Here is a 17,928-nt window from a genome sequence, read left to right as displayed (position 1 = left end):
ATGTACGCTAGGCAGTGTTGTACCCCTTGGGCTGTGCCCACAGTCCATGACAAACTTCTTTCAATTATCATGCTTTCAAGGCTAAACACAGTCATACACATTGTAGCATGTTTCAGTATTCCATTCTTTCTTATGGATGACTAATATTATGTGGATGTATTATGTTTGTGTACCTATCTGTTGATGGTCATTTAGGTCATGCTCACTTTGGTAATCATGATTACTCTGACTAATGCCACTGTGAACATTTATGTACATGTACTTGTATGGCTATGTTTTTGTCTGGCATGCACTCACCAGTTGGGATTTTAATAGACATATAAACATCACTCCTATCAATCTTTTTGGGGTGCTTTAGTTTCTCTAATCTATCTATGTGATAAGACTATCTTGAATGGTAGTCTTCTAAAGGAGGAAAAGATTTCAACTCTTCCAGAATTCTGGTAGTATATGTGCTAAATTAACCCTCAATGGCAAACGCTAGCTAGCTAGCCATTTCTCAGTTTCTATCCCTCTCTCTGAATTTAAGAACAGATTCTTGCTTTATTGGGGGACACAGTGCACCCAAATATAAAATTTTCCAGTCTCTCTTGCAAAAAAAAAAAGTTAGGAATGAATAAACAGAAGTCACTGGACTGTTTCAAGGAAATTCCTTTAAAGGGAGATAACTCAGTTGGGAGTAGGCAATATCCTTATAAGGGTCCCTCTTTTTAGATATCTGAAACATAGATGTTATAGCCACAGTTACAGCAATCATCTTGTGTTCAAGAGGAGCTCCTTGAAGATCCTAAGGATGGCAGACCTGGACTTCTATGTGATGGGAAAATACACCTTGTTCAGTTAGTAGCTCACTTATACCTTAAGTGGTAAGACTTCAGAAGTCCCTTCTGCACAGCAACTATATCTGATCATTTAATCTTAAATAATCTATGATTCAGATTTTTTCTAGTTTTATTAGTATTCATATTTCTGCCTCTAGTGTAATTTTTAAGACAAAAAGCAGACATTTATGTATAACCTTAAAGACTGAATGTCTATTTCCTTCCCGGTCCCTGGGAAGCATAAGAAAGCAGGCTGAGAAAGCAATGGAAAACAACCTAGTAAGCAGCATTTCTCCATGGCTTCTGGTTCAGTTCTTGCTTCCAGGTTGCTGCCTTGAGTTCCTGCCCTGGCTTCCCTCAGAAATGAACTATAACGTAAAAGCTGAAATAAACCCCTTCCTCCTGCAAGCTGATTTTGGTCAGTGGTTTTTTGTTTGTTTGTTTGTTTGTTTTGTTTTTTCACAGCAACAGAGGGCCAAACTAGAACATGCACCAAACATGGGTGCCCAATTCCATAAAACAACTACTAGATATGAATCCACACATTAACTGTAACATAATAGTAGTGGATAACTTTAATACCCCACTTTTACCAATTGACAGGACATCCTAAAAAAAATAAAATAAACACAAACATCTGAGCTAAATAATATCGTAAGTCAAATGGGACTAACAGACATCTTCAGAATTGCATCCCGACACTAAAGAATCAATATTCTTCTCAGAAGCTTTCTCCAAAATGGATGATACAAGACACAAATCAGGTAGCATCAAATACATGAAATAACTTTGTATTCTATGTCATCATAATGAAATTAAAACTAGAAATCAACAAGAACTCTAGAACATATACAAATTCATTGGGATTAAATAACAAACTTTTGAATTATTAACAGATCATTAAGAAATCAAGAAGGAAAAAATACTCGTAGAATTGAACAAAAATTAAATCACAACAAAGTACCTACATTATAAAAAGTCAGAGAGTTCTCAAATAAATAACTTAATAGTGTACCTTAGGGCCTTGGAAAAACAAGAACAAGCTAAGACTCATTTCTTTCAGTAGACAGAGAAAAGTAAGATCTGTGTAGAAAGTAATGAGATGAACACACACACACACACACACACACACACACACACACACAGGAGAGAGAGAGAGAGAGAGAGAGAGAGAGAGAGAGAGAGAGAGAGAGAGAGAGAGGGGAGGGAGACAGACACAGAGAGAATCAATGAAAGGAAGGGCTGGTTCTTTGAAAAGATATAAAAGATCAACAAATTAGTGAAACTCACCAAAAGAGAGAGAAGATCCTATTTACTAAAATGAAAGGGGATGGAGAGCTGGCTCAGCAGTCAAGAGCAATGAGTGCTCTTGCAGAGGACCTAGGTTTGATTTCTAGCACCCACATGGCAGCTTACCGCTATCTGTAACTCCAGCTCCAAGAGGAGCAAGAGTACTAAGAGGGCACTCCTCTGGACTCTACAGGTTTTGCACAAATGTGATACACAAACACACATGCAGGCAAAACACTCATAAACACAAAAATAAATAAATCTAAACAGTAAAAAGGAAACTCAAAGGGATGTATTAAACAGATACATAAGAAATTTAAAAATCATAAAAACATACCTTAAAAACTTTTATTTAACTAAACTGGAAAATGTGAAATGCATAAATAAATTTTTAGATGAATATTACCTACCCAAATTAAACCAAGACAAGACAAATAACTTAAACACATTTGTAACAAGCAACGGGATTAAAGCAGAAATAAAACATCTCTCAGCTAAAAGCAGTCCAGACCCAGTTGGATGTAGATTCTACCAGAGCTTTACAGAAGAACTAACATTGATGCGTCTCAAACTACTCCATAAAATAGAAAGCACAGAAGGATATGTACTGAACTCTTTCTACAAACCAAGTATTACCTAATACCAAAACTAAATAAAGACAACAACAATAAAAAATACAATCTCCCTGATAAATATAGCTGCAAAAATTATAAACAAAATACTTAGAAACTGAATTCCACACATCAAAAAGATCATTCGTTGATTTTAATACAGAGCTGTAGGAATGGCTCAACATATGCAAATGAAAGAATGTAGTATTCCACACAAATGGACTCAGATAGAAAGTACACAATCAAGAGGCTTTAATAAAATCTAGAAGGACTAGAAGGACTATATCACAACATAATAAAGGCTATGTATGATGTTATCATTGAAAAGTATTTCTACTAAAATCAAAAAGATGACAAGGGCTTCCACTCTCTACTCTTATTCAATAGTGGCTGAAGTCTTAGCTGGAACAAAAGGGGTGGAGGGAAAAGGGACACACACAGGAAAACAAGTTCAAGTATCCTTACTTGTAGATAATATGATGATGGCATATATAAGGGACCCTAAAGACTCCACCAGAAAGCACTTAAATCTGCTAAACACTTTTAGTAAAATGGAATGATCCAAAATTAAGATGCAAAACCCAACAGCCTTCTTATATTCTAATGATAAATACACTGAAAAAGAAATCAGAGAAACATTCACAATTGCTTCAAAACAAACCATACCACAAGTTTTGAATAAATCTAACCAAAGAAAGGCAAGGTATCTACAATGAAAAAAATTTAAAACACTGGAGAAAGGAATTGAAGAACATGCTAGAAGATGGAAAGACCTCTCTACTCATGGGCTGGCAGAATTAATATTGTGAAAATGGCTACATGGTGAAATCTAGGTCCAGCTATTTTTTCTTTCTCCTTTCTCCCATCTCTCTTTTTTTTGAGATTTGTTTGTTTAATGTGTATGCGTGCTCTATCTGCATGTATATTTTATGCCAGAAGAGATCATCAGACCCCACTATAGATGGTTGTGAGCCACCATGTGGCTGCTGGGAATTGAACTCGGAACCTCTGGAAGAGCAGCCAGTGCTCTTAATTGTTGAGCCATCTCTCTCTTCAGCCCTCCTTTCCTCTTTTAAAAATATTTCTTTTATTTTGAGATTATATATGATCACATGATTTCCCTCTTCCCTCCAAACTCCCCCATGTCCTCCTCCTTGCTCTCTTTCAAATCCGTGGCCTCATTTTTCATTAATTATTGTCACATGCATATATGTATATGTGTATACAAATTTTTTCCTCAATATAACCTGCTTGGTCTATATAATGTAACTTATATGCATGTTTTCAGGGCTGACCATTGGGTATAGGATGACTAATTGGTGTGCTATTCACTGGGTAAGACTATTTCTTCTGGTCTCAGCATTCATTAGCTGCCCGCAGTTCTTTGTGTAGGGTTGAGGCCTTGGTGGTGTCTTCCCCTGCCACCCCCCTCCCCCCAACACACACTTTGGAATGTCACTGTTGTTTTCCTTGTTCAGCTTATGTTTGGGCAGTCATGTTAATGAAATGTTATGGGTGTAGCTTCTGATCTTAATAAAAGACACACAATTCCACAGAAAACTCCCTGATCCTTTGGCTCTTACCATCTTGATAGCTCTAAGAGGGCAGTAGTGGCATATACACCTTAGCAGTAACCAACAGCTCTCTAACTGGACTTAAGACCACCCAACAAGATGGAAACTTGGAGAAGAACCAAAAACGACCACTTGACTAATAAACCACCATACTCCCTAGTTATGTTCTAAGTATTTGTCCTTATTCACAAATAACCTCATTAAAGAAAACTCTTTGCAACAGACAGAGATCACTACAGAAAACCACAACCAATCAAATACAGACTTGTGGAGTCCAGTCTCAATGGGCACATCTAGACAGACTTTTAAATGTCACTATTTTCTATGTAGTCCACAAATAAGAAGATCTGATAAAATTCAGTATGGAAACAATCCTAAAATAAGACTGCAAATTCTCTGCCTGACAAATCTATCATTTTAATTTCTGTTTCTGAGGAAAGTGACAGAAAACTGTCACTGACTAGAAAAAAAACTAACTGTAAATCCTCAAGTACAAATAAGAGTATCAAATATGAAAGACAGACAATTTTAAATCTAGGTCTACTGCTTGCTTAACTCTGGACAAGTTCCTCAGCTACAAAGTGAGGGCATTAACAGCCCAAGGGGCTGTGTTACCCAAAGCAGTCCCTGGGAAATGCTGGCTGCACAGTGAGCATTCAGTAAGCACTGGCGATGGCAATGATTCGCTGACACAGCAGCAACATTTCCAAAACTATGAATGCTGTGAGACACCAAGATGTGTCTGAGCACATACTCAATTATTTCAAGAGGATGTTCTCTTTAGTGAGTTAAACATGCAATGTTTACCAGGTTAGCAGTTCTAACTATTGAAATTCTTTCCAAAATGTGTCTTCTACAAGTGGCTATAAACTGCCAAGACTGGTTTTATATGCTACACACATAGAACACTATAGTAGCAAAGAGCATGGGTGCAGGAAAATTGCCCATGGGCAAGTATCATTTTTGCTATTTACAAACTGTATGGTCTTGGACAACATTACTTAATTTCTCTGTGCATCAGATTCTTCATGTATAAGCATAAGAACATATTTATAAGGTTATTATGGAGACTGAGTAAGAAAATCATATGTATCCAGTATAGTGTTCAACTTTTCCAAGCATTATCTCTGTTATTCCTTAGAGTTGACTGAAGAAAAAGAATTTACCTATAACCAGTAGAACTTGACTTTACAGAAACAGTATATCTGATTCTTAAAAACTTATATATCCCCAAACTAACATTTATATGTATTTTACACTGGTTGACTGCTGAACAAACATTTTGTACCTTGTCTCATATGAGCAAGACAAAAAAAGCAAACTTTTACTGGATCATTCTATCACTAATACAAAGGTATAGCAGGTTCAAGAGCCTTATTAAAATCTACTTTATGCTAGGTATGGGGGTGCACATCTTTAATCCTAGCACTTGGGAAGCCAAGGCAGTTGGGTTTCTATAATTCAAGACCAACTTGGTTTTATATAGCAAACTCCAGGTCAATTAGAACAACATACTGAGACACTATCTCAAAAGAAGTAAATAATCCACTCCAACATCTGATGTCTTTTAAAAACAAGTCATGTCCTACCTGTCATCTGCATTTCGAAGGGATGGAAGTCGAAAGCTTGTGTTTCTGTCAAGCTTTGACTGGCTTTTGGTCCTCTTGATGGAACCTTTCAGGCGCTTGCTGAAGAATCCCTAGAATGAAAAGGCAGAGTGGTGGGAGAGAGAACTACTCGGGAACCTTGCCTTCCACAATGAACTCGCAAAAAGGGTTTAGATTCAAAAGGAAGGACTGGGACAGAGTCTAGCTTTCAGTCTTTAACTTTATAAACGCTAGTTGTTTGAAATTTCTTGGTAATGTGATGAAGGATTTTTTTCTACTGTGAAAAACAGAAAATTAAACTTGTTGATAGCATCTATCTTAGTTTTTATATTAGTTGTGGCAGAAAAAAACCCCCAGAAGTTTATGAAGACTTTTAAAACAGCAATAAAACAGACAAACATACTGTTTTCTATGAAAATATCATCAGCAATTTCAATAGAAATGATACCTAATGATTTCTTAAACTAATGGAAATTAGGTAATTAGAACAGCATGTGCCAAGTCCCTGAAGTGGGAAGGTATTTGGTGTACTGGAGAAACTGAAGATACTGCTGGAGGAGGCTCGGGGAGAGTTAACTAAGTAGAACAAGGACTATATTGCTAATCTCCAAAGTGTTATTCAAATTTGGTCATACCACTTTGGATACTGTTATTTATAAAATTAATTCAAATGCAGATAAACTATTTTACATGAAATATAGATCATCTATGAAATCATTAAAATACTGAGAAGTTAACTCACAGGTTCTGTAACCTCAAGTACCACATCAAGCCAGCCCAAATTCCAGCATGGATGCAGAAAGGCCCATGAGGTCCCAACTCTAGTCAAGCAAGATGCTAGAGGCAACTGAAGGCACTGACTGAAGCAGTGTTAGTTTTCTTCAGGGAAATGAGCCCTGCTAGGATGCCCATGCTCCAGGGGACAGTCATATACTGTGCACAAACTGGCAGCACTAAGTGGACTCAGTAGGTTTGGGAAAAACAAAAAGAGTAGATCAAATTGGGAGGGAAATGTGGTGGTGCAGTTTTGGGAGGGAAGGGAGTGGGGGTGGGTTTGATTGATTAAAATGCGTTATGTATGAGATGCTCAGAAAATACATTGAAAAAATGAACAAAGTACTATACATTCTTTGGCAATCTCCGGCCACTTCCACCAAATTACAGAAAGCTTGTCATCACCTCAAAAATAATGAGCATACAATAAAAAATTTGTTGCATAAATCCAAGAATGAATGAAGATGCTCACTATTTGTAAGACACACAAAATAATAAGCTTCATTCTGGCACTGTACGTGCATATATATATATATATATATATATATATAATAAATAGAAAATATATAAAAAATATAAAAATGTTATTAGACCTTGTTTGCAATCATTCCCCTCCTTTTTCGTCCTCTCTGTGCTCCTTGGCAATGGGGGCCTGCTCGCCCCACTCCCCCCACCACCCCCGCCCCCACCCTGCCCCTTTGCTTTTCTTTCACCTTAGTTCCTTCCCCACCTCTTCATCTCTTCTGCTAATTTTGGTTTGAAGTCTACTTCATCAGGCAACAGAATAGCTATACCAACTTGGTTTGTTCACCTGCCAGATTGTTTCCTATCCTCTGGCTTTCAACCTTTACCAGTAAGCATGTTTCTTGGAGACAAAAGTAGTTAGATCTAGTTTTTAACCTAGCCTGTGTCTCTTTTTTGGTGATTGAGGCTATTTACCTTTAAGGTTATTATTGAGAGATGTTCACTAATTCTTGTAGTTTTGTTTGTTGATTTCTGGCTGGGTGGGTTAATGTTTGATCTTTATTTCTCCCCGGTAAGTATCTGTGGTTTGCTCTTTTTTGATCATCCCTTTAATGAAACTGTTTCCATGCTCTTGTGATTAAGGTTTCACTCCTACCTCTTGTGTGTATAACATTCCTTTTTCTCTGCAGTGCTGGCTTGGTGGTCACAAACTGACTTAGTTTCTGCTGTTCTTGAAATATTGATTTCTCCTTTAATTAAAAAAAAATAGCTTTCCTTGGCATGGCAATCTTGGTCAGAGATACCACTTTCAGGGCTTGAAATCTATCACTCCATACTTCTTGGCATCTGGTTGCTGACAACAGATCTGTTCTTACTTTGGTGTTTCTGTCTTTGTAGGCGAGTTAGTGTTTTCCTCTTACATTAAGTTGAATATTTTTATAACATTAGGACTTGATCCACTCATGAGAGAAAGATGAAAAAAGTTACTTAATGACTAAAAACTAAGTGTATGATAAACTCAATTATTCTTGCTACCCAGAAGGGGAACTGTGGGTGTAGCTCAGCAGTTTAGTAGGTGTGAGGTCTTGAGTTCAATCACCAGTGCCAGAAACAACTAACTATACAAAATTTAAAAAGAAAATCAAAGAACATGTAAAACTCCCCCAAATACCAGAGATGCAATCATCTAATCTATAGTTTAAATTCCAGCTTATTATAAAAGTAGTTATATACTTGAAGAAAAAGAAAAAGCTATCTTTAAAAATTCGTTATTTCTTTAAACAGTCATTTGCCTGATGTGCTGTACTAGCATCATGATGGAGAGCTGCCATTAGTTCTCACGGAGAGTTTGCTATTAGTGCTCAAGATAAATCTTTATTTACTATGTCTCATCATAGTAAACCCTCATCAGTGGTTCTCAACCTCCCTAATGCTGTGACCCTTTAATACAGTTTCTCATGGTGTGGTGACCCCCAATCATAAAACTATTTTGTTGGAACTTTATGACTGTAATTTTGCTACTGTTATGAATTGTAATGTAAATATATGATATGCAGGATATCTGTTATGTGACCCCCAAAGGAGTTGCAACCCACAGATTGAGAACTGCTACCTCATGTGCTCAGAAATGTATTCAGCGAGCAAGACCTAATGATAGTATTCTAGTTGGACTGTTAGGGCTGGATGAGATTCTGGCCAATGACCTGACCAAATATTAATATATTTATAATAAAATATACTTATGCAGTTGACTGAAAAATGCTCTAATAGAATTTATTTATCTCGCCCTTGAATTTTACCTTTTACTGACATTTATTTCACCATACTCCATACTGTAATATTTTATGTTTATTTCTTGTATAGAATTTTATTAGGTGTTATAAGGAAAATAAAGTTAAAATGAATGCAACTTCTGACTTAAAGGAATTTGTAATTTAATATAGGGTTGAGACATTACATATAAATTTATACATAGCCTTATCAGAAGACTTGAAATGGCTAGGGAAAGAATCTTTGGGCACAGATATCTATCACTAGAAACCTCTAAAACTGAACATCAAGTAGAATACAAATGGACGAAACCAAAACAGAATACCCAAGAACTGTGAAACAAGTACATGAGAAGTAACATGTGTAATGGGAATACCAAGAGAAAGGACAAATGAAAAAAAATCCCCAAACCACAAGAAATTAATGACTGAAATGTTCTCAAATTAATATCAGGCACCAAAACAAGATCCACAAGGAACATCAGGCAGCAGAAATGCCCCAAACCAACTAAAGATATCAAAATTACACTTACATGCATATGTGTGTATATCTTTCGTTTTGTTTTGTGTGTATAACAGCCCTGGCTGTCCTGGAACTTGCTCTGTAGACCTGGCTGGGCTTGAACTTACAGAGATCCACCTGCCTCTGCCTCCTGAGTGCTGGGATTAAAGGTGTGCACTACCACTGCCCAGTATTTAGGCATATTTTTATTTTTTTTTTGAGACAGGGTTTCTCTGTGTAGCTTTGCACCTTTCCTGGAACTCACTTTGTAGACCAGGCTGGCCTCGAACTCACAGAGATCCGCCTGCCTCTGCCTCCTGAGTGCTGGGATTAAAGACGTGAACCACCACCGCCCGGCAAGGCATTTTTAAAAGATTTATTTTATTTGTATTAGTGTTTCATCTGCATGTATGTATGTGTACCACATGCATGCCACAGTAGTTTAGAAAAGAGGACTGGATCCCCTGGAAATGAAGTTACAGACAGCTGTGAGACACACCTACGGGTACTGAGAACCAAACCTGGTCTTCTGCAATATCAATGAGCGCTCTTGTTCCCTGAGCCATCTCGCCAGCCCCAAGTTAGGTGTATTTTTTTTTTTTTTTTAAAGATTTATTTATTTATTATGTATGCAGTGTTCTGCCTGCGTATATGGCTGCAGGCCAGAAGAGGGCACCAAATCTCATTACAGATGGTTGTGAGCCACCATATGGGTGCTGGGAATTGAACTCAGGACCTTTGGAAGAGCAGTCAGTACTCTTAACCGCTGAGCCATCTCTCCAGCCCAAGTTAGGTGTATTTTAAACCAAAGAAAACCGAAGTCAATGAGTAAATACTAAAAGCACCCAGAAGATGGAAGAAGGGAATTCCCTGAGTGCAGAGGAATGAGGATAAGAATGGCTTCATGCTCAAAATCTATTACAAGCTTTCATGAACACGGTTGTATGCAGCTCAGCATAGCAAAAAGCTTTAAAAGAAAATGGTAAAAAAGAAAAAGAATTACCTATTTTCAGAAACCACGGAAACAAGACACATGGCATAAACTATTTAAGAGGTGAGAGAAAAAAACACCACTATCTTAGAATTCTGGAACCTGAAAAAATTATTCTTCTGAAGTGAAGAAAGAAGTACCCACAATTTTCTCAGACAATAGTGCATTTGTTACTAACAGGCCCGCTCAGCAAGAAATACTAAAAAGAGGTTTGGTAGAGAGGAAGAAAATAACCATTACAAAAGTAAAAGAAGTCTAACTGACATACTATAGAAAAAAGCAGGACTCTAATCAAATGCCTACTTAAAACTACAAAAGGCAGGAAAAGAGACAAAAATAAGAACACAGAACAAGGGCAATGAACAGGAAATGGTAACATTGATTATTGAGTAATCCATCTCAATAATCACTTTAATATGAATAGTATAAATGTATCAGTTACAAAGTAACAGACTACACCATATGCTGTTTAAGAGAGGTTCATATGAAATACAGACCAGACACCAGAGAACCAGGAGCAGCTACATTCATCTCAGACAGAAGAAAGAAGGTACTAAGATCAGCAAGGTAACTAAACAATAAAAAGGGAAATTTCCCCCGAACACAACAAATTCATAGTCTGTTTAATAAGAGCCAGGGCAAAAACGATACAATTGATAGAAGATGACTGCACTGTACTGTTATTATTAGAAACTGTAACTGTTTATTATCAGAAATGGATAGATCTTAGAGGCTGGAAGTCAGAGGTCATAGTTAAACTCAATACCACCATCAATCAAATTGAATATAACTGACATTTATGGAGTACTTCATCCTATACTAGCAGAATAATTTCTTCTGAAGGTCTTCTAGAACACTCATGGATTGAAACATTTAGGTCATGAAACATACCTTAACAAATTTAAGACTAGAAATTATCTTTTCAGACCACTGTGGATTAAGTTAGAAATAAGTAAAAGAAAGATGAATGAAAAATGTTTAGGCTACATAATGTATCTCTTTCTTATTAAAAAAAAGTTTATTCACTTATTTGTGTGTGCCATGGTTTATGTATACAGGTCAAAGGACAGCTTGGGGGAGTCAGTTCTCTCCTACCATGTGGGTTGTGGGGTTTGAACTTGGATCCTCATTCTTGGCAACAAGCATCTTTACCTGCTGAGCCATTTTGCCAGACCAATAACATACTTGGAAATAACATGAGTCAGGGAGGAATTAAGTAATTAACTACATGAAAATGAGAACAGCACATCCAAATAGGTGAGATGCAGTAAAAATAGTAGGGGGGAATTTATAGCATTAAATAAACAATATATTAAGAAAGAAAAGCTAAAATCAGTAACATTAAGTTTTCACCTTAGGAAACTAGAAAAATAGTAGCAATTAAATACAAAGGAAGCACAAGACTAAAAACATGGGATTAAGTCAATAAATTTTCAATCATGAAACCAAGAGAAAAAAAAATCACTGAACCTAATTAATATCTGGTTCCTTGAAATGATCAATAAAATTAATAACCCTATATCTAGGCTAAGAAAAAAAAGACAGCATATAAATTACTAGTACCAGAAATGGAAGAGGGTATATTGCTATAGATCTCATCAACATCAAGATGATAATAAAATGCAACTGTGTGTCCAAAATTTTGGTAGCCTAGATGAAATTCCTCAAAAGTCACAATCTGCCACACTCAAAGAATAAATAACCATCAACCTGTTTTCTGTTTAAGAAGCTGGGCTTGGTAGTATATGCCTGCAGTCCTAGCTACTTGGAGCACTGATGTAGGTAGGAGAAAGATTGCTTGAGTCCAGGAATTCAAGGCCAGCCTAGGCAACATGGCAAGACTTGGAAAAGAAAAAGAAGTAATTGACTCAATAATTAGTCCTTGAACATAAATTACAAGGCAAACATGTTCTGATTAGTGAGTTCTACCAAACATTTAAGGAAGAAATTATACCAATTATCTATTACCTCTTTTAGAAGATATAAGAGAATATTTTCTGTTTTAAGTTTATATAAAAAAAATTTGAGTGGCTAGTACAGGTTCCCCATATAATCACTCCCCCAATACATACATAGCCATTCCCATTATCATCATTTCATGCCCAAGGAGCCATCTGTTAAAACTGATGAATCTACTTTGACAGCATTATTGCCCAAATGCCATAGTTTTCATTAGAGTCTACTACTGAGGGGATGTTTTACAGTCTGGAGACATGTAGGCTGATATGTACGCACATTACAGGGCCATTCAGAGTATTTTCATTGCCCTAAAAATCTCCTGTGCCTTTAGATTCACTGAATATTATATATAATAAATTAGTTTACCTCTTTCCTAAAAAAAAAAAAAATCTCCTGTGCCCTATCTACTCACCGGTCACCATCTGCAGCCCTCAAGCTTTTGGCTATCTCTGACCTTTTTACTGATTCTATAGTTTGACTTTTTCCAGAATGCCATATAGTTGGAATCATGTAATATGTAGATGTTTTTAATTGACTTCTTTCTTTAAACAACACACAATGGTGCTTTCTTTTGTTCTGGTCTGGTCTTTGTGTTTTTTCCTAGTCTCTCCCCTGTTCATGATGAGAAGTCTCTACTACAAGTCTTTAAGCTTAGAGGTTGTTTCCTCAGCTATGTCTGCTCTACCAACTACTCTCATAAAGGAGAGTCTTTGTTTGCTACAGTTGGACATTTCTAACATTTCTTTCTAGTTCCTTGTAGAATTCCTTCCTCTCTGGTGACATCATCCATCTGTTCAGGCACAAGTCTACTTCATCTGCAAGAGTCCTTAGAAGCTGACCATAATTGCTTTAAATTTTTGATTTGACGATTGCATCTGAATCTGGTTCTGATGTTTTCTGTCTCTTTAAACTCTATTGTCTCCCTTTTCATAGGTTTTGTGTCAATGCAAAAACCATATCTCTCTTCTTAAAGAGAGTAAGAGATAATTTATTTTGGAGCCATTTTGAGTGACCATGGCCCTGGAACACAGATGTAGGTTACCCCAAATTTCATGTTCCAATGTGGAAACAGTTTCATGGAGTCTTTTTTTTTTTTTACAGAAAAGAGAAAGTTATAAATCAAGGCAAGTTTAAAATAAATTAGAGGGTACATCAGAGAAGCAGGTACACTGAGATGAGGAAACTCTCCTATAAGCTCAAGATGGTATCTGAGGACATTCGTAGCTTTTGGGTTAGTAGAAGCTAGTTGCTTGCTAAATCAATACAAGTTCAGACACAGAGGGTGAAGAAAGGCCAGAATAAGCCCAAGATAAGATAATTAACCTCTGGACCTGCAACATTCCAACTCTCCCCAGTCCTGAAATTCCAGTGAGTCAATCAGTCTCTCCAGACAAACTTTTCCTGTTCACAGGCAGGCACAGCTTCTTTTCAGGAATTTTCATTTACATTTTTTTCTTTTTCTTTTTCCTCCCTCCCTCCCTCCCTCCCTCCCTCCCTCCCTCCCTCCCTCCCTCCCTTCCTTCCTTTTACTCTTTTTTTTTGAGACAGGGTTTCTCTGTGTAGCTCTGGCTGTCCTGAACTCACTCTATAGACCAGGCTGGCCTCAAACTCAGAGATCCACATGCCTCTACCTCCCAGGTACTGGGATTAAAGGTGTGTGCACCACCACCTGGCATACTTTTTCTTCTTGCTAGCTGGATAAAGGTAACAGGTGAAAGGAACTGTGGTCAAACAGTCCCTTGGTAGTGTGGAAGTGGGTGGTGGTGGCAACACTCCAGTCTTGTGACTAGGTCTTGGGCTTTTTGTGAGTTTGTGTTCAAGACCGAAAACTTCCCATATGTATTTTAGAACCCACTCAGCCCACCTGTGTCTTTAGGTGGAACAGGTTAGCAAAGGAGAGCCAAAGTCAGGACCCCCCCCCCCCCACCTCCCCAGGCCTGTTAGGTCGTGCTTAAATAGCTTCTCCTGAGGAAGACCTTGTTAAGGACTGAATACTTTTGTTTTATTTCAAGATGCACCCCCGCCCTTCTCTGCCAGAGGGAAAAGGGGGATATCTTCGCTCTTCACAGTGACTGCCTAAAAAAGTTCCAAGAAGTCAAACTTAAAAAGAGGCTCCAATATCACCCTATTACTAAGTTCTGGGAGTTTTGGATGGCTTAGGCTCCACATGGGGCCTCAAATTAACAGTTTGTTTTCCTACTCTGGAAACAAGAAGACGCACCTCTAAACTTTGGAGGTGCAGGGTACTGTTAAGATTTCTCTTAGTACTGATTAAGTGGTTAAGCTTTAGCAAGTGTTCAACATATCTGAAACACAACCAAGCTCCAGTTGTTTTTGGGATACACGTGTTTATGGTTGCACAGTGTCTTCTGTTCATGGATGTAGCAGAATCTATTGTATGATTCTATTTTCACCTTATTCATAGTGATAGTTTCCTGTCCAAAGACTACACTTTTCCAACTTCCCTTGAAGACTGTCATTTCTGCCTGTCTCCATCCCCGTAAGAGACCTCCCTTCCCCTTCCTTTGCAGGCATTTTGGCCACGTGCACAAATGGGTGACAAAGACGTCCTCTTGCTGTGAATAAACATGGTCCTGCCTAGTGTAAGGACCTCTTTCTTTCTTCAGGTCCCACCCCCTCTCCAGTGGCCTTTAAAAACAATATAACATATGGTGCTCAAGACCCAGGAAGGGAAATCTGAGCCTACTGGAGGCTCAAGCCCACCCACGGACAAACCTCCTTAGCTCTCACATGCTCCCCTGCTGTGGCCTGAGAGGACTAGGCAGGGCCATCAGTTTCCTCTCAGACAGTCTTTTCTTTTCACTCTCTGTCTCCACCTGTTCTCTCTCATCTCACTATCTGGAATGCCCTGACACAGTCTGGCCTAGGTGAGGATCATACTGCTTTTGGCCAGTACATGAACACAACATAGCAAAACATTGGACAAGGTAGTCTGTTGGACCTAACTCAGAGGCCCTAGTTAGGTTTCAGGGCTCACTGAGGCTTTCTTAAGGCCTGCTTAGTCGAAGGTACAGGAGATTTTCCACTGGGAGGGAGACCATTTGTTCAGTCAAAAGTTCTGACAACTTTACACTGGCCCTGTGGCTCCATAACCCTGGAACTATATAGATTGGGAATGCCCCCTTACATTCCAGGCATATTCGGTCATTTCTAGATATAGAGGATGCTCAATGCAACTGGACATTGATTCCTGTCTTTACCTTGATCCTGGGCCCAACCATGGGTTCCAAATTTTCTGTACCAAAAGAAACTTCTTGGTCTGTTTAAGGGCTAACTTCAAGGAGGTCTCCAACTTGCATGTCCATAGAACTTGTATGCCTTATGCTTTGGCCTACTTTTGTGTCTGCCTCTGCAAATGTGGAAAATCCTTCTTGTATGTTTAGCAGCTAAAAGGTAAAAGCATTTCATGTTGTCCGTCCTCATTGACACACAAACTGGTTATGGATATGTAGATCACTGGGTTCAGCCTTACAGAGATTCAAGTGTCTTTTGGTTATGGATAATACTGAAATATTGTTTCATGCAGTTCTACTGTATTGAGAAGGTTGGCTCTGGAGTTAGATTTTAGCCCATCTGCCCCAGACCCAAGTATGTTTATTTAAAGTTTCCTCCAAAGTCTCTGTCCTAGGTTAGGCTGGTCACCTCACTTTGTGACAGGGAAAAGGAGAGCAAAACAGAACAGCCTAGACGATACTATGTGCTTAGAAATAGCTAATTAATAAATTACTCCCAGGAGGGATTATTGTTGCTTATCTCACACTCCTTTTCTTGGTTTCATCTAATGCTCTAAATACTCCACCTCTTCTATTTCTAAAACTTTTGCTAAAGTATAAACCTGATCTCAAAATCTGTAAGTGAGGTTTAAGAAGGCTATAAAATTCCAAGCAGAAAAGTTTGCTAAAAATCTGTAGCAATAGGTTAATAGTTAAAAAGTCTATTATTAAGATAATCTTAATTTGCTCTAGCATACCATGTATGTAACTTGGGTCCAACTCTTGTTTAGGAAAAGAATATATGTCTGATGGGCTCACCTTGGAGTATCTTGTGGCTTGCCACCATCTTGGTTGATCACCGGGAGTAAACAACAACTACATGGCTTGCCTCCATCTTGGCAGCCAGTGACTCAGCCATCATCTTTACTAAAGTAAAAATAGGGCATGCCATGTGACTTCACTGACATCTTGGTAAAATGACTACATGGTAAAAATCAACTAAGGCAGTACCCATAGAACAACTGACCAGCAGTTGTCAACCTGTGGGTCATGCTGTTAGGATTCTTTACATGCGCAGCTCCGGGTCCTGTGTCTTGTGTTTTACATCATCAGCAGGCGCTGGCGATTATGTACCACGCAATCCCCGCCTTAAAAAGTCAGATACGGACCCCCACACTCTCTCTCTCTGTGTTCTCTTTCTGGTCCCACCATCTTCCTTTCTGTCTGGGCCTGGCTCTCCTCCCTCCTATCCCCTCTTTCTTTCTAATAAAGCTCTCTGTAACTCTGGTAGTCCTGGCCATGGCCTGTGACTTTTCTGCTGGTAACCAGCACCACCACCAGTGCCATTTATCATAACCATCAATGACCCCCTTGGGATCAAATGACCCTTTCATACCGGTTGTCTAAGTCTATCAGAATACACATATATTTACATTATGATTCATAATAGTTGCAAAATTACAGTTATGAAGTAGCAACAAAAATAATTTTATGGTTGGGGGTCACTACAACGTGAGAAACTGTATTAAAGGATTACAGCATTAGGAAGGTTGAGAACGACTGAACTAGACCCATTGAGCCCTCTCCTTATTATTGTATCTCCCTTTTATTAAACTAAGGAGGCAACACCAGGCTTCTAAGAAGGTTTGTTTTGAAACTGAGTCATATAAAAAACATGGCATTTTGTAAAAGTACATTATAAAAGGATAAGAAAAGTGAGGTTCCTAGTTGCTTAGAGGGAGAGATCATTTATATACATTTTAAAAAATATACCTAATTTTGAATATTATTATATATTAAACAAACTTTAAATTTACTTTAAATTTGTTTGACTTACTTGTTACAAGCTTAAGTTTGACAACACATACAGCTCATTTAATTTGGCTATTTTGCTTTACAAATTATGCCTCTGAACAACCCATTTATTTTTAAATAGAATGATGATAAGAAATTTGCCTTACTGCTGTCAGTATGTGGAGCCCAGAGAGTTGTCCATACACAAAAGGAGTAAAGAGTTGGCTTTTGCCTTCCTTGTAATTCAGTTTAAGTTACACATAAATTATTTGTTAGACTGGACATGACTGACTGCTTTCATCTTTCATCTGTTGCTTGAGTATATTGAATAAAAATGTAGAGTTTTTTTCTAACTTAACATTTTATCGATTCTTTGTGGATTTCACATCATGCATCTTGATCCCACTCATCTCACCATCCCTTCACATCTGCTCCCTTGCAACTCCCCCCACCCCAAGATAAGACAAAATAAAATTACAAAAAGAAGAAAAAAGAGAAAAATCTCATCTTGGAAGCTGTAGTGGGACACAGTGAGTCA

The 17,928-nt window shown here is 37.9% G+C and overlaps 1 protein-coding gene across 2 annotated transcripts in view; it reads right to left on the bottom strand.

Moving 5' to 3' along the window:
* The window catches only part of Rasal2 (RAS protein activator like 2), a 300,128-nt gene that overhangs the window by 53,048 nt on the left and 229,152 nt on the right, over nucleotides 1-17,928 (bottom strand). For both annotated transcript variants that reach the window (XM_059280774.1, XM_059280775.1), the window contains exon 5: nucleotides 5,886-5,995. In XM_059280774.1, coding sequence (XP_059136757.1) covers nucleotides 5,886-5,995 — 110 coding nt within the window. The remainder of the gene's footprint in view (nucleotides 1-5,885; nucleotides 5,996-17,928) is intronic.

The sequence above is a fragment of the Peromyscus eremicus genome, chromosome 15, assembly GCF_949786415.1.
Source record: "Peromyscus eremicus chromosome 15, PerEre_H2_v1, whole genome shotgun sequence".
Lineage (NCBI taxonomy): Eukaryota > Metazoa > Chordata > Mammalia > Rodentia > Cricetidae > Peromyscus > Peromyscus eremicus.
Note: the sequence above shows the minus strand (reverse complement) of the source record. Positions and strands in the feature narration are given on the sequence as shown.